This window comes from Strix aluco, chromosome 14 (assembly GCF_031877795.1).
Source record: "Strix aluco isolate bStrAlu1 chromosome 14, bStrAlu1.hap1, whole genome shotgun sequence".
NCBI lineage: Eukaryota > Metazoa > Chordata > Aves > Strigiformes > Strigidae > Strix > Strix aluco.
This window is the reverse complement of record NC_133944.1, coordinates 16,487,038-16,502,509: the sequence shown is the minus strand read 5'-3', so window position 1 is coordinate 16,502,509 and position 15,472 is coordinate 16,487,038. Positions and strand designations below refer to the sequence as shown.

Genomic DNA, 15,472 nt, shown 5'->3' with positions numbered 1-15,472 from the left:
CCAAGGAACGGGGCTGGGCCAGCCGGCCAACACCCCCACCCCTAGCTGAGCAGGGCTGGGCGCAGCTGAGGGTACTGCCCGCCACAAACAACCACCGCCCGCCCTGCGCACCGGCGCAGAGCGGAACGCAGCTCCCGGCCTTAACGCCGCCGCCCCCCCTCCCGGTGGCCGTCTCTGCGGCTGCGCCGGCCGCAGCGCGGCTGACCGTACCTCCAGTCCGCCAGGGGGCGCGGAGCTGCCGCGCCCGCCCTCTTCTCGCCGCGCTCCCCCTCCTGCCGGGTGCGCGCGGTGCCGCTGGTCGGCGGGGCTGGGCTCCGCCACAACAGCGCGGCCTACTCGGGCGGGCCGCGGCCGCCGCCGCCGCCATGGGCAAGAAGCACAAGAAGCACAAGTCGGACAAGCACCCCTACGAGGGTGGGTGGGCGGGCAGAGGGCTGCCGCCAGCGCGGCCCCGAGGCGGGCGCGGGCTCTCGGCCCTCACTGCTGCCCGCCCCGCCGCGGGGGCAGCGCGGCCCGGCCGGGCCCACCCGCCGGGGCGTTTGAAAACTTAAGGGTGAAGCTGAGGCAGTGTGGGGAACGGGGCGGGGAGAGCGGCCTTCCCGCCGCCGCGAAACCCGGGGCAGGGAGGCTGCGGATTGGCGTCGGGGCTCGGCTGGTGTTTGGGGGAGAAGCAGAAGCAGTTGTAGGGTCTGGAAAGAAAAGGAGATCTGGTTTAGTGACAGCGTTCGAAAGGACTCTGCGGCAGCGGAGAGCTTGTGCTGTGCTATTCAGGCTGAGTATGAGAGTATGATCCCTGCGGTACTCACGCGGCTTATTTCTCTGCTGTTCTAAGAATATGTAGAAAAGCCACTGAAGCTGGTGCTGAAAGTTGGAGGAAGTGAAGTTGCTGAACTCTCTACTGGAAACGCAGGACTTGATTCCAGCCTATACGAAGACAAATCTGAACATGAAAAACACAAGGACAGAAAAAGGAAAAAGAGAAAGAAAGGAGAAAAACAAGTTCCTGGAGAAGAAAAGGAGAAAAGAAAGAGAAGAGTTAAGGTATGTATTCATGCTAGTGTATTTTAGCAGAAAAACTGCTTCAACTTTCTCTAGTCTTCACATCAAAAGGTGAGCAGGTATGACCAACTTATCTTCTTAAATTGGAATACATTCAAACTCAGTATATTAGTTTTGCCAATTCCTTTTCTCCAGGTATTTTTATTAGAAAAAGATGAGTGAAGTCATCTGAAATTTCTCATCTTTCAAAAAAATATTGGTGAGCATAAGAACACAGAAAATTAAAAAGGGGGGGGGAAATTTTGTATCTAAAATCCATTTTTATAAAGTAGAATGAAGACTTTACAAGTTCTTAATTAAAAAGAAAAAGTATTTCCCTCTCAGGGTTCTTAATATGATAAGTAATTGTAATACATGTATTTGAAGCATTATGGGTACCTCTAATTTTATATTTCCTGACTATTTCTTACTAGGTTTTCTAAAACCTTCAAAAATCATCTTAGGGGCTTTGCTAGAGACAATTCTCTATGCAGGAAATAGTGCAGAGTCGTTCCTGTCATACTGTAAGTGGCTGTCACATTTAAAAAAATAATTGTGATACATTGCATTGTATAGCTGAATTACTTTATTGGCCAGCAGATGGAGACAGTACATAAAGAATACAAGGTTTTTAAAGACAAACTTTTTTTTTTTAAACTATGTGAGGTTGTTTTGAAAAATCCAGAGAGCATTCTGTACAGCAATAATGCTGGTTTTACAGGTTTTCTAAGTTTCTATAAAAATCTTTCTAGGAGGATAAAAAGAAACGAGATCGGGACCATGCAGACAGTGAGGGAGAGCCGGAAATGAAATGTCAAACCCCTGTCAGATTGGAATTGCCACCAGAGAAACCACTGACAAGTACTTTATCAAAACAGGAAGGTAGGGGGGGTGAAATTCTTTTGCTAATTGCAGTTTTCTTTACTTGACTCACATTTTATTGTTCTTTGTTTCTATAGCAAGTGACGACATTTTTTGCTGTCTCAGTGTTTCTCTCCATCTCATACAAAAATTTGAAATTATGTTACTGTATATCTCTTCTGCAGAATGGTATCAGGTCAGGTACCTATGGTCGGAGTGAGCAGAATGTCAAGTAAGGCCAAGAGAAAAGTAGATTCCCTATATATGTTGTGGTTTTTGCCACTGTATTCTTTTCATTTATGATGAATTCTCAAGTTGCATCAGTTTAGTTGATTTTTAGTATCTTGGCAGTTTAGTGCCTCTTGCAGTCAGTTCTGTCTCACCCTTTCTCCCCCCACTTCTTTTTTCGTCTAGAGGTGGAGCAGACACCGCTTCAGGAAGCTCTGAATCAACTCATGAGACAGCTGCAAAGGTAAAGGTCTATGCTACAGGCTTTCAGAGCTATGAAATGAAAATAACATACATTAAGGGAAGAGGCATATAAAAAGCTGAGTGAATTTACTGCTAAATATATTGCTAACAGGACTATTTTAGGCATTTAAGTACTTGTTTAAGAACGCATACTTATAACTTCTCCTTAGCATAGGTTTCTTGTAAACACCTCCTGTTTCAAGTTTGAAGTACTTTTAAAAATTTCCAAAAATAGGACAATTTTCTGATAATGTGATGCTTTTTTTGTAAGAACCTTTTTTCAAGGAGGCACAAGAGTTTGGAATGAACTTGCCCAAACTTCTTTTACCTTGAGTTCTATTTTTAGCATTATTTACTATAAAAAGGAAGTACACACTTGAAAACTTAAACCATGTTCTCTTACTGTCTTACTAACCAGATGTCTTGATTGAAACAGTCAGGTTTGCAGAATTTGCACTTCTTTCAAGTAGTCTGTAGTTTAAGATATTTTTTTCTTGACCTTAAGAAGTAAGAATATCTGTATGTCTTGTATGAGAGTGGTTGAAAGATCTTTCCCTTGTCTCACCAGATTAAGCTTGAAACTTTTTTCACAAGTTTTCTCTTAACCTTAAATTTTCAAGACCTTGGTGTCAGTTTCAAGAAGCTAACAACCAGCTTCAAAATTGTGTGTGTTTGTTCTGGCTACCTTTCCATGCATACAGAAAGCAGCTGCCACTTTTGGTTTTGAATTCTGTCTCTCAGTTGGAAGCTATTGTGCAAGGCTTCCACAGGTGTTGCAGAATATCTGCACTGTGTGCATCTGCAGTTTGTATAGCAAAACGCTTTTCACTGTTCTGTAGCAACTTGGACTAGAAATCCTTAAGTCATAAGTAAGTCTCAGGAAAAAGACCTGAAATGCCAGGGGTTTCACCGGTGTGTGTAGTATCAGTGCTGGCATAGGAGGCCAGCCACATGCTACAGGGTGTAGTGAAAGGCGTAAAAACAGTGGCTCTGGTGGAGAGATTCTTGCCAGTTTATCAACTAAAATACCAACTGGCTGTATTTGATTCTAATGTTATTAGAAACACCCAGGAACATCAGCGTATGTCAGAGATCACTGGAAGTCTTAGGAAATTTTAATGTAAAAAACTATTAACATTACATAGCCTGAAAATTAACATAATCATAAATACATTCTATCACAACTTTTAGCAACAGGCTTTCCCCTCTGTTAATTTCAGAGTAAGCAATGAATGATATGTATATGTTCTTATGACATTTGTTCCCATTATTTTTCAATGGCTTAATTAAAAATGGTGGGGGGGTTTTAATCTTCTTGGGAAGACAGGTAGATATCAAAATGTAGAACTAACTTCTAAAATATGTCTGGTATATGAGGTTGCATATGGGATCTTTTCAAACTCCAAAGTGAAAGATTATGCTGACACAAGCCATTTCTAACTTTATGTTTTTGATTCCTTTTCAGCTTAGTCCTTTTCTTTCTATTTAATACCAAGTTCAGTGTGTTCTTTGTTGTAATTTGAAACATAAACTGTCTTTTAATTTCTTAACAGAAAGGATCCAAGTTCTTTCTTTTCTTTTCCTGTGACTGACTTTATTGCCCCTGGCTATTCCATGATCATTAAAAACCCAATGGATTTTAGTACCATGAAAGAGAAAATCAAGAACAATGGGTACCAGTCCATAGAAGAATTAAAGGTAATTCTGTAAATTTTATTTTGACTATACAGAGATGTATTATGCTAAATTGACTTGAACTCTAGTATTTTATGAGAATATGAAGATGCCAAAAGAACCAGTACTTCTGCCCAAAGAAATGTTTCTTGTTGAATTTTTGTGAGCAAATAGGTTCTGGAAGTGAAAAAGAAAACACTTCTGGTTTGTAAGTGTGCATCTCAAAAGACACGGGTGGTTTCAGGTGTTAGCAGGATTAAGTAGAACCTGTTGGTTTGTCCTACAGTGTGTCATTTTAGATCTTAAGAATGAAAATGTTAGCATTTCTCTCAGACTGCTCTCTTTTTTTGAATGTATTGCCTCTCAAAAAATCAGGAGTCTAAATTCATTGACTTTGCCTGCTTGTTACTACTTTGTCATTTGCCTCCTGTCACCTAAGTTCTAGCCAGGCTTATCTAGTTGTGTAGATCCACAACTAGTGAAGGCAAGAGGAGCTCAGTCCTGTTGGCAGCAACCGCTTAACTCCATGCTGTAGTGTGTCTAGTGGATTCGAGGGCTTGTTTTGAAGGCCCCTAAAGTTTTTAAAATATCGGGGGGCTTGTTTTGTTTTCTTCAGCAGAAATATTCTCTAGTTCTTTACTGGGCTAGATGAGGACCTGAGAAGTGTAATCTGTGTGTAGTTAACAGCTGAATTTAGGCAGATGTTAGTTAATAGTATTGGTTGTATTTTCTTGCACATTCTTCTTCAGGGCTCCTAAACTTAAGAAGACTATTCCCTGTTGTTTCAGCTGTTGCTGGTTAGTTTTCCATTTTAACTTTTTGTCCTTATAACTGAGAATGTAATAAAACATATCTACCTGTAGAGGCTCTGCAATGAGTATAGAAGTAAAGTTTCTAGCGCAGTCATTCAAGAAATGAATTCAAACAAGCATACATTTCTTCATTGTAACTGAAACTTTGGCATATTCCTTACAATGATTTAACTCTGAATTGCAGCTTTTCTGTTTTTAAAGTTAGCTTTCTTGTCTTTTTTACATTGCTTCCTTTTTCCTTTAATGACTGCTAATTGGTCAGGGCAGTGTGTAATTTTAGCTAAGAGGACTTCCTTTAAAACTTTGGAAACTACAAACAATACTCAACACTTCAGAATACATTCAGGATGTTTAGTGGGGTGCTAGTTTTGAAACTTTAATCTCATTTACATTCTTTTTTTTGTTTAAATTTTAATGGAACAAATGTCTTAAATTCATTAATTTAAAAATGTTCTTTGAAGTTCTTTTTCCCTAACACTCAAGACACTGCATTTGCAACAAGAGTTTCAATACAGTGTACTGTAAAATTTTAACTTTCATTCCAAAATTATTAATGTCTGTACAGGATAACTTCAAACTCATGTGTACTAATGCAATGATTTACAACAAACCAGACACCATTTACTACAAAGCTGCAAAAAAACTGCTGCACTCAGGGATGAAGATACTTAGCCAGGTAATAGAAAATATAAACCAAATTGTTAAAAATTATGCTTCTTCCTTTTTGATCCCTCTTTCATTCCACTTTTCATACAGAGATCTCATAAAAATTAATAAAAGCTAGCTTAATATTTGTCAGATGCTTGCATATTAGAATTTAAATAGTACATTGTTTTAAGGCTCATGCTTTACTACTGCTACCAGATGAGTTATTGAAGAAGTATTTGCATTTAATACTTCATTTTCTAAACTGCCCTTATACTTGCTAGTATAAGAAAGAAAGAACTGAAATAAAATTTATCCTCTATGGGTAGGTTACAAAAAGATTCACTGAAGTAGCAAATAGAAGGATTCCGATATTTATTTTTTTTAGGAGAGAATTCAGAGCCTGAAACAAAGTATAGAATTCATGGCTGACCTGCAGAAGACAAGGAAGCAGAAGGACAAGACAGAGCTGCAGCAAAGTGGAGAAGATGAAAACGGTCCTGGGAAAGACAAAGGAGAACCTGTGGATGGTGACACTAAAGCGTTCAAAACATCCAGCAAAGAAAACAAAAAGTGAAGTATTATCTCAGTAACAGTTACAGGATAGGCCCTTTAAATGCTACTGAAACAAGATGACTTCCAGGGACCAGTGGATGTGGGTTTCTCTCTTTCTGGTATTGCCTATACACTACAACTTCATCTCAAGGGAGCAACGTGTATATAAAGTGTCCTCATAAACCAAAAATAAATAAGTTTAGAATCTTTTACGATACCATAATTTTTTTCTGTAGGTAACCCTGTACTACTCTTCAACTCCATTACTTCAGTGATTTTCTATTTCAGTGTCTGTTTCACATAAGTGGTATTTTGGAGAAGGCTTGCAAGCATGACCTTTTAAACTTTTTGGTACAAATAACTATATAGTAAGCTTCAAGTACCTTTTTTTTTTTTTTTTTTTTGCATAGTAGTTGTATTTGAAACATGTAAATGCATAGCTACAGAACATATACTTCCAGAAATTATCTTTTAATATCTAGAAATAATCCTTTCAATGTCTGAAATACTAGTGACTATTTTCACAGATTTGAAAATAGAGTATCTAATATTTGAAAATTTGTATTTGAAAATTCAGAGTATCTAATATTTTACCAAAAATATCCTTGTTAGTTTTGTGGGAGCAATGGCATAAAATCTGGCAACATGCTAAACTAGGACATCAGTGTGGCTGAAGTAAGCGAAACATAGAGACCTTTACAGCTAAAAAGCATTTGCTGATGTAAATCTTTGTCACGTTTTTTCCCCAGCTATATTAAATACAGGCATCTTATATTTTTTTTTTTTGTTAGTTGTTTTGTCTACAAAAACAGATTGCAAAAGTTGGCAAAAACAATTTCTTTTGTGATGTTTAGCCAATTGGTGTCCGTTAAATGTCTGTTAAAGCTGGTAACTAAGTTGTGTGGGTTTTATTCACAGGAAGGACAAAGATCTACTTGAAGACAAATTACGAAACAGTAGCTTGGAAAGGGAACAAGAGCAGATCGATCGTATTGTTAGAGAATCTGGAGGAAAGTTAACAAGACGACTTGCGAACAGCCAGGTAAATCTTTGTGTATTTGGTAACTCCTTTCACTTTTTCATAAACCTGGCTTACTTAGCATCTTATGTCAATTGAAACTCAAGGTATGCTTTTACTACAGTTTACACCATTTTACACATGACTGATCATCTGTGGAACATCATAAGGTTAAACAAAAAGGCACATCAGTTGAACGCATGCTGAATTTCATCAGCAGAGAGTTCAGCTTAAATTTTCAGAAATTCTAGATTAAGTAGTAGAAAAGAATGAATAGTAGGAACCTCAAGAAAATATCTCAAATCTGACCTGCAAAAAACCCCATAGTTCTGAAACAGCCACATATCTGATCAAAGGTTACAGGGGAAGGAACCCAGTTTGGTAATACTGGGCCCATTTAATTTTCTACATGAATTACATTTTATTCCTTAGCCTCTGTAGAAACTTTAATATTTATCATAATTGCTTAATTCCTTGTGCCTATACCAATAACAAAGTTATCTAGTGAAAATAAAAAAGTTAGAGCAGCACTTATTTCTGAATCTGATCTTTCCAAATCCCTTTCTGATTTCTATGGATAGGACAGTTTCATTAGATGTTTTATTAGTTTAAGGACCATGAATTCCAATTAATATGTAAACTAAACCAATCTAATCTTATTTCAGTGTGAATTTGAAAGAAGAAAACCAGATGGTACGACAACTCTGGGCCTTCTTAATCCAGTTGACCTTACTGCAGGAGGTAAGTTGGCACAATTCAGGTAGGAAGCTGCTTTCACCTACCTGGTCTGCTGCTTTCTTGCTGGGGCAGATAGCAGATGCTGGCCAAGAACCAAATGCTTCTTTACAGTCTGATAAAGATCTGGATTTAAAAAGCTGCAGCTGAGGGAGCACGTAGATGGGGACCAGTTGTGGCTGTTGTTAGGAGCAGCTGGAGGGAGCCCTCAGTGGCTGTTGCTTCTCCTTTTTGTGTCAGCTGTTTGTGGGGGCTGCAAGAGACAGCTTTTGCCATTGGAAAGAGACTACCTGCCCTATGCTTGGGCACATTGAATTCCTGGAGTCGCCTTAAGTCTGGTCCATGTACAGAGTGCAGTGTCTGCTGACTCAGAAGGTCACAGATGTTTCAGAATTGGCCACTGGGAACTGTCTGGCTCCCAAGTCATTTTGTCATGTCGGTGCCATTGATGTAGTGCCACTAGCTGAAAGAGTGCAGGCGCTTGGCTGTTAAACTGCCAGCTCATGACGGAGCTGAGCCGACTAGGCCAAGAATAGACAGAAACCAAGCTGAAAACTTGACTTCTCCCTTCCCACTGTCTGTGCAGTAGGAGATGTCAGCAAGAACAAACAAAAGTGTGGTGTTTTGCGGTAAGAATCAGATCCTCTTTAATGATGCAGCCTCTGTTAGGGGAGGACAGGAGGGAGGAAGACTGATATTGAGAACTTGAACGTTTAGGTTAAATCTTCTGTACTTAACTAGTATTACCACTTGGTCTGGATTCATGTTTAAGACTACACACAGTCTTTAATATGAAGCATTTGGAGAGGAAAACACACTTTAGGAGTTATATATCCTGTTTATTCTGAAGTTTCTGGCTATGAGTATTAAATGAGTATGGACATCTTCCCATGTTACACTTAACTATGCCTTCATTATTTCTGTATTTTGATATATCTTATTGTAGAACCAGGTTACTGCCCTGTAAAGCTGGGTATGACAGCAGGAAGACTTCAGTCAGGAGTTAATACATTACAAGGGTTCAAAGAAGATAAAAGAAACAAGGTTACTCCAGGTAAGTGCTGATTTTTTTTAAAAAAATACAAATGCTCCTTATATAAACAAAATATGTTGATTTTATTACTAGCACATGGATAGTTTGGAACTAAGTTTTTCTACTGATGAAGCACATTATTGCATGTATCTATCACACAGCTAAACAGCACGTCACAAAGTCTAGCTTAATTTACACATACAAAATGGGATGCATATTTAATAAAATGTTAATCTATATTGAGAAGGGGAACTATACCAGATAGAAAAAGGTTTTTGCTAGCTTTGAAAGAGCGTAGTGGGGGGGCTGAGAACCCGTTGCCATCTCCAGACTGAATTTTCCTATTGTGTTAAGGCATACAGTGTTGTTAATAAAACACTGGTAAATAAAAATGTATTTGATGTAGATGTCACTAAAAGGTGTTACAGTGTGAACAGATGGCATTCTATGGAAGTTTGTTTTCACCATAAAAATATGTTCCTAAAGGTTTCTTTTTGGGGATTGTTTTACAACCCCCTCTCGTTTTTATCTGGTACATGCGTGTCAGAGGTAGTAATTAGTACTGTTGTTATTCACCAGTGACATACTTGAACTACGGACCCTATAGTTCCTATGCTCCAACATACGATTCTACATTTGCCAACATAAGCAAAGAAGATTCTGACTTAATCTATTCAACATACGGTGAAGATTCTAATCAAGGATCTTTCAGGTAATCAAACTACTAGGGTGCGTATTGCAGCTTTCACGTACAGAGCCAGTTCTGTGCAGCTCTGCAGTATGGGCTATGTCTGTGCTGTTGAATGGTCACTACTGTCGTTATAGCCTACTGTCGTTTGTTTGTTTGTTTTAAGAAACAAATACTTTAATAAGAGAATCTGCCTGTAAAGTGAGATTAGCCAAGACTGAAGGATTTTGATGCTACTGATACATAGGAACACACAGTCTAAAATTTCAGTATATTTATGACTAACTCTGAAGGACTCATGTTCAAAGCCAGAGAAATGTTGAGTGGGACAAATGTTTATACAAACTGTATTTTTTAATGTTAATGAACTTAATTACTGCCTTGAGTGAGACACGTCTTTGTTAATGTCATACACTGACCAAACCACTATGGTCATAGGGGGAGAGCTGAGTCCAGAGACAGCGATTCCCAATTTCATTCTTAAATAGTGTGTATACTGCTTGATTTTTGTATTATTTACTACAGTAAAATAATGAATTCTCATTGTTTTTATTATTCTTGATTATAAAAACTTCAGAGTTAAAAGTCCTTTTGTTTTATGAGAATCTCAAAAACAGAATACACAGTGGTATAAATTCATATGAAATGTGGGAATACTTAAGTATTCACACACAGTGTGAATGTTAAGTGCCTGTGCAAGTTTGCTTTCAGTTTGATGCAGCTGCCTGAGGCAGTGTACTTCTAGTTTTTCAGTGTTTATTAGGAATCTGAATGGGTTCCTCAGCTACAAAAGTCATGGGTAACTACACTAAAGCAAGCCATGCAGATCAAATTCTGTGCTACTTAGTGCATTTCCTATGCTGTACATACTGGTTTGACTTTACGTAAATTTTTTCCATTTAATTCTTGGTATGAAAGTAGTTTAACTATCTTTTGATCTTTTAGTATTCATGATTTTTTGATGAAATCACAAGATTATCCTTTCTTAATGGCTGATAGTTTGCTTGATGTTCTAACTAAAGGAGGACATTCTAGAGCTCTCAGAGAACTAGAAACGGTAAGAGTGGATTTGTGTACTCTCTGGTCTTTGGTTTTAGCACACAAGCTAGAGAAAGATGATGCTGATCCTATTGCTGGGCTCCCTTTTAATTGGTAAAACTTGAAAGTGAAAACTGATCTTTGTCTCCAGTGGATGAATTTTCTGGAAAGGGATTATTCTGACTTGTTAGTGAAACATGAAAATTAACAAAATGTTGTAGTAGAGACAGAGTCACACATTCTTTCTCTGTCTACTCTCCCACTCCCATTAGCACTAGCTCCTGTTCCATTTAGTAGGAAAATATCAATAAGCAGTTGTTCAAAAGTGAGGTGATCATGGACGGGCATTCTTGTTCCATGCAAAGTTTATCATGTTCCTAGCAGCCACTGTTTAGTTCAGGAGATAAACAGCTACTCCTCAGATTCTTAGGAGATTTCAGTACCTGTATATGCCAAACGTGACTGCAATCAAAGGAGCTGATTGGACAATCTTAATTGACAATCCAAAAATGAGTTGAGAATCTCCACAAGACAGTTCCTCTTAACTAAAAGTCTTGATTTGAGTTTCACATCAATGTAAACTATTGAAATAACCAGATCTTAGCCTTTACTAATGGGTCAAATACTAGCTAAATTAATCCTAGAAGTAGTTCATGGATCAAAGATCAGCCTTTAGCCCCAGTTCAGACGTTTGCTTAGCATTGCTAGTTTAGCTCTTTTCTAGTACTTGGTAGTGACACTGACTTACAGGGTTCAAGCACTGCTGTTGCAAGGATTAAGAGAAGTACAGTTACGTATAGAAACAGAATACATTTCAGCCTCTAATAATCATCTTCCTTTTCTTCCTGCACCCCAGTAAATAATCTCTAATGTGACCTCACTGGGCAAAAACATGTGGACTTTGTAAAGAGCAATAAAATGTGTGCTGTAAAAAAGTATTTTAGTAAACATGAGTGTCTGAAGAAAGCCCTCTAAAAAATAGCTACTTCATAACTTGGTTTACAGAGCAAGCTCATTATGACATTGTATATTTGTATATTTATCTCACTTTAAAAATACTGCATTTTGTAAGGTTTTACTTCGAAGAAAAGATTAATGTCTTTTAAAATCCTTTCTCTATTCAGCCATTGGAGGAAGCCGAAGGCCCACATGAAAGAAGTGATACAATAAAAGATGTAAAGGTAATTTTTTTCTATATCGTTAAGTACTCTAACCAACCTAACCCCGCAGTTACAAAACTGCCTCCATCTGTAATGCCTGTGCAGCTACACTGAGACTGACAAGCTGTAAATACACCCTGTGTGACTCGTGACAAGGGCATGCTATTTTGTAGGCAGTTGGAGAGGAAGAATCTCCAAAAAGTTAAGTCTTAAACAAGACTGTATGTCAAGAGAACAGGAAGAAAATGCTTATATATTTTTGTCAGTGATCATTTAACCATGTGTTGGATCTTCTGGTTGGCAGCTTGTTTTATTCCTGTCTTAATCTGACTTGGTTTGACATGGACTTGCAATATAAGTGTAAAATATCACATGATACATTAGCTATCTTTTGAGCAGGTTTTCTCAGATACCTTGTGCCCCTATAGGCACACAGTATATCTCTAAAATCATTCCACCCGAACTTTGTTCAATTAGAAAAGTATAAGTCAGTTCTAGGGAGAGGGCTGCTCTCCTGAAGCCGTTGTCTGCAGCCAATTCCCAGGTTGGTGTTGAATTTTGGCCTTGGATCTGAGATAAACTCTGCTTTAGGGGAGCTCAAGGATTTTTTTTTTTTTTTTAATTGGGATGCTGGTCTTAAGTTACTGTATCACTTGCGCATACCCCCAGTTTTTGGCAGATGCCATTTTCTATTTGAGTATGAAATCGAATAGTAAACCAAGTAACTGTAGAACAGTGTAAGTTTCACATGGTGTCTTTTCAGCTTTCCCTCTAAATGTTCACTTTTTCGTAGAGCAGACTTACTTTTAACTAACTTTGTGTTCTGATTTTCCTCAAACAATTTTGTTGTTTCAAGGCAGACCTAAATATTATCTGCTGGGTTTTTTTTAGATTATGGAAATTGATATTGCTGCCAGGTTGGACTCTGCTAATAACGACAGACTGACGGCACTAAAAGCAGTAACAAACTTTGGCATGCCTATGGAAGAGTTTGATTCTGAGGGTGAGTTTTCTTGGTGCTTGCACTTCTGATATGTCTGTAACTGTTTCAGTTCCCAGTCCCTTCACATAGTCAGCCTTACCATATTTTATAGCGTAATGTAAGTAAATAAACTCTCTTACTAATTAGGACTTTCTTTTCGTTAAACAGAGGCTGAAATCTTCCAGAGGAAACTTGATGAAACAACAAAGCTTCTGAGAGAACTCCAGGATGCTCAAAATGAACGACTAAGTACAAAACCACCCCCTAATATGATTTGTCTTCTGGGTCCATCTTACAGAGAGATGCACTTGGGTAAATACACTTTTTCTGATCATTCTTGCAGAATCGATCAAGTCCCAACTTATGTCAACTCCAAGACAGACAGAAGTTTAACAGTTACAGTGCAGAACATGTGCTCTGTTAGGCATGGAAGACTAACATAATTTTCATATGTAAAGCCAGACGAAAGTTTTGAACAGTAATTACATTTAGTAATTCCTCTTTATTAATAACTTCCCTAGAACAGATTGGGAGCTGCCTCTATGCCATGGGCAGATGATGGCCAAACGCCTCTTAACTCCATAATTTTTACCGTGTCTTTGAACAGGGGTTCCTTAAATATTACCAAGTTCTTACCATAAGGCTAGCTTTATTCCAGGTTTGATCAGTTACCAGTCTACTTTATTATACCTCTTTAATTATTGGAGCAATGCTTTTTGTCTCAGAGGTCAGTTATACAGCCGGTGTTAACAGCAACCTTTGAAGAGAGGACTGTGTGCAGAGGGTGTCTGTTTTGCAAGTAAAACTAACTTCTGCTGTACTTGATATTGCACACATGGGCTAAAATAACCACCTCGATGTGTGATAAAATAAATTCCCCAGTATTGGAGGAATATTACCAAGTTGGTATTATACCAAGTCTAAACCAGATCAGATATTACGTCTCTTAAAAATTTCAAGTACTTACAGCTTCCTTCTTAAGGAAAACCCCCTTTGTAGCAACAAGAACAGTCTCCCTGGTTTATATACAAAACTACATGCTGAATCCTGAAAGCCAGATATTAGTGCCACCAGCTTTCGCCCCCCTGCTGCACTAGTATGACCCAGGCGGCGTTACCTTACACGTTAATTTTCAGGGTTTCTTGATGGCAGCAAGCCCTGGTCAGCAGCTGCTTCGTTCCTCCTGTTCTTCTTAACCATCTCGTTTACAGTTCCCAGTATGTCTTGCATGATTGTGCACACTACAACAAAACTCTTCTGTTGCAAAAACATTATTTAACATAGTTCAATTTGTATTTAGATGATTAAACTGTTTACAGGGTGAAGGGCTCATTTCAGCAATTTATATATATATAGAGCATATAAATACAGCCACGTGTCTTTTCTAGCGGAGCGAGTGACCAATAACCTGAAAGAACTTGCACAACAAGTGACTCCAGGGGATATTGTTAGTACCTATGGAATCCGGAAAGCAATGGGAATTTCAGTCCCTTTACCCGATACAGAAGACAGCTGGGTGGATTTGACAGAGGGTGAGTATACAAAAATGTATGGTAGCATCTGCTGAACTAAAGCAAAACCACATCTGCAAATCATTAGATTAGCGTGTGGTAGAACTTGCAGTAACACAGTTCCAACTTTCAGTTCTTCTCCCCTTTTTAAAATTCTGTTTCTAATGGAAAGTTGCTGTGTTTGGTCTCAGTCCAAAATTAATCTTTTGGATATATGGAACTTTGGTTCAACTACATAAAGTAGTTATTTCACCATTCATCTTAGAGCACTGCCAAATTCTAAAGCAATCCATGCAATTTTAGTTTTTCCATTTAGCATGAAGTTACAAGAGAAGTTAAAATTCCTTACTTGCTAAAACGAGGACGCCATGCTTCCTTCTCCTCCAAGCTTTTGGCTGTGAGCTCCTTTTGCTTAACAGGGCCAGGTGTAGTGCGTTGTCAGTTGACAGCATCAGTTCAACACAACACACCCAGCCAAAAGGAACTACTGGTTCCGCTGGATTAAGGAGTCAGGGTCAGTGGAAAATTTAAGAGCCAGAGCCAGATCTCCCCCTTGTGGCATATAACCGGTAAAAGCATACCTGGAGTTTGTGTTTGTCCCCAGTTTTTAAGGCAGTTAAGAATTTCCTTTCAAGAAACATAATTCACACAACAAATTTCCTCAATCTGTGGTTAATAAAAAGTTTCAGTTAAGATGTTATTTAATGAAAAGGGCTGCATTACTTCAGGAACTTACTTATCTTTTCAAGGAAACTGCTCCAGAAATTTCAGTGTCAAAATTATTGAGCAATTGCTTTTTCGTAGCACTGTACAAGAGAGGCTGTGTAACAACCAACTGAAACATCATGGTTTCTTGGGCTGTAACAGACCAACAGTTAACTCACGCCTGTCTGCACACGTAGCAAATGACTTTCAGAGTACTCCCTTGTGTATGCATTTCTTTCATTTCATTGACCTGGTATCCGTTGTAAACTTTCAGACTTTCAAGAGCCTAAAAAGCCTGTCACCATCCCTGAGAATGAGTGTGGTCCAGTTACAAGCTGAAGCTTCGGTTATGTTTACGGCTGTTTGTTTGATTCTATTTAAGAACCAGATAAACTTCCTTCAGGTGCATTCACTGAGCACGTGTATATTGTGTGTTAAACTACTTTTGTTTATTAAATTTTGGAACTGATGACATTTGAAATTGAGTGGTTTCTATTAGAGTTACTTCTGTTACATAAATGCACTAAATTATTCTTTTTGCATTCC

The 15,472-nt window shown here is 38.5% G+C and overlaps 1 protein-coding gene across 1 annotated transcript; it reads left to right on the top strand.

Annotated features, from left to right (window-relative positions):
- The first annotated feature begins 275 nt into the window (after positions 1 to 275).
- BRD7 (bromodomain containing 7) lies at positions 276 to 15,396 on the top strand. The gene is made up of 17 exons (XM_074839470.1): positions 276 to 414; positions 833 to 1,041; positions 1,791 to 1,920; positions 2,314 to 2,371; positions 3,924 to 4,068; positions 5,422 to 5,532; positions 5,890 to 6,074; positions 6,975 to 7,098; positions 7,740 to 7,815; positions 8,756 to 8,863; positions 9,422 to 9,554; positions 10,476 to 10,587; positions 11,693 to 11,749; positions 12,620 to 12,731; positions 12,879 to 13,022; positions 14,099 to 14,242; positions 15,201 to 15,396. Exons 1-17 carry the CDS (start codon positions 366 to 368, stop codon positions 15,263 to 15,265), a joined length of 1,962 nt encoding a protein of 653 aa, XP_074695571.1. The 5' UTR covers positions 276 to 365; the 3' UTR covers positions 15,266 to 15,396.
- Positions 15,397 to 15,472: the final 76 nt, after the last annotated feature.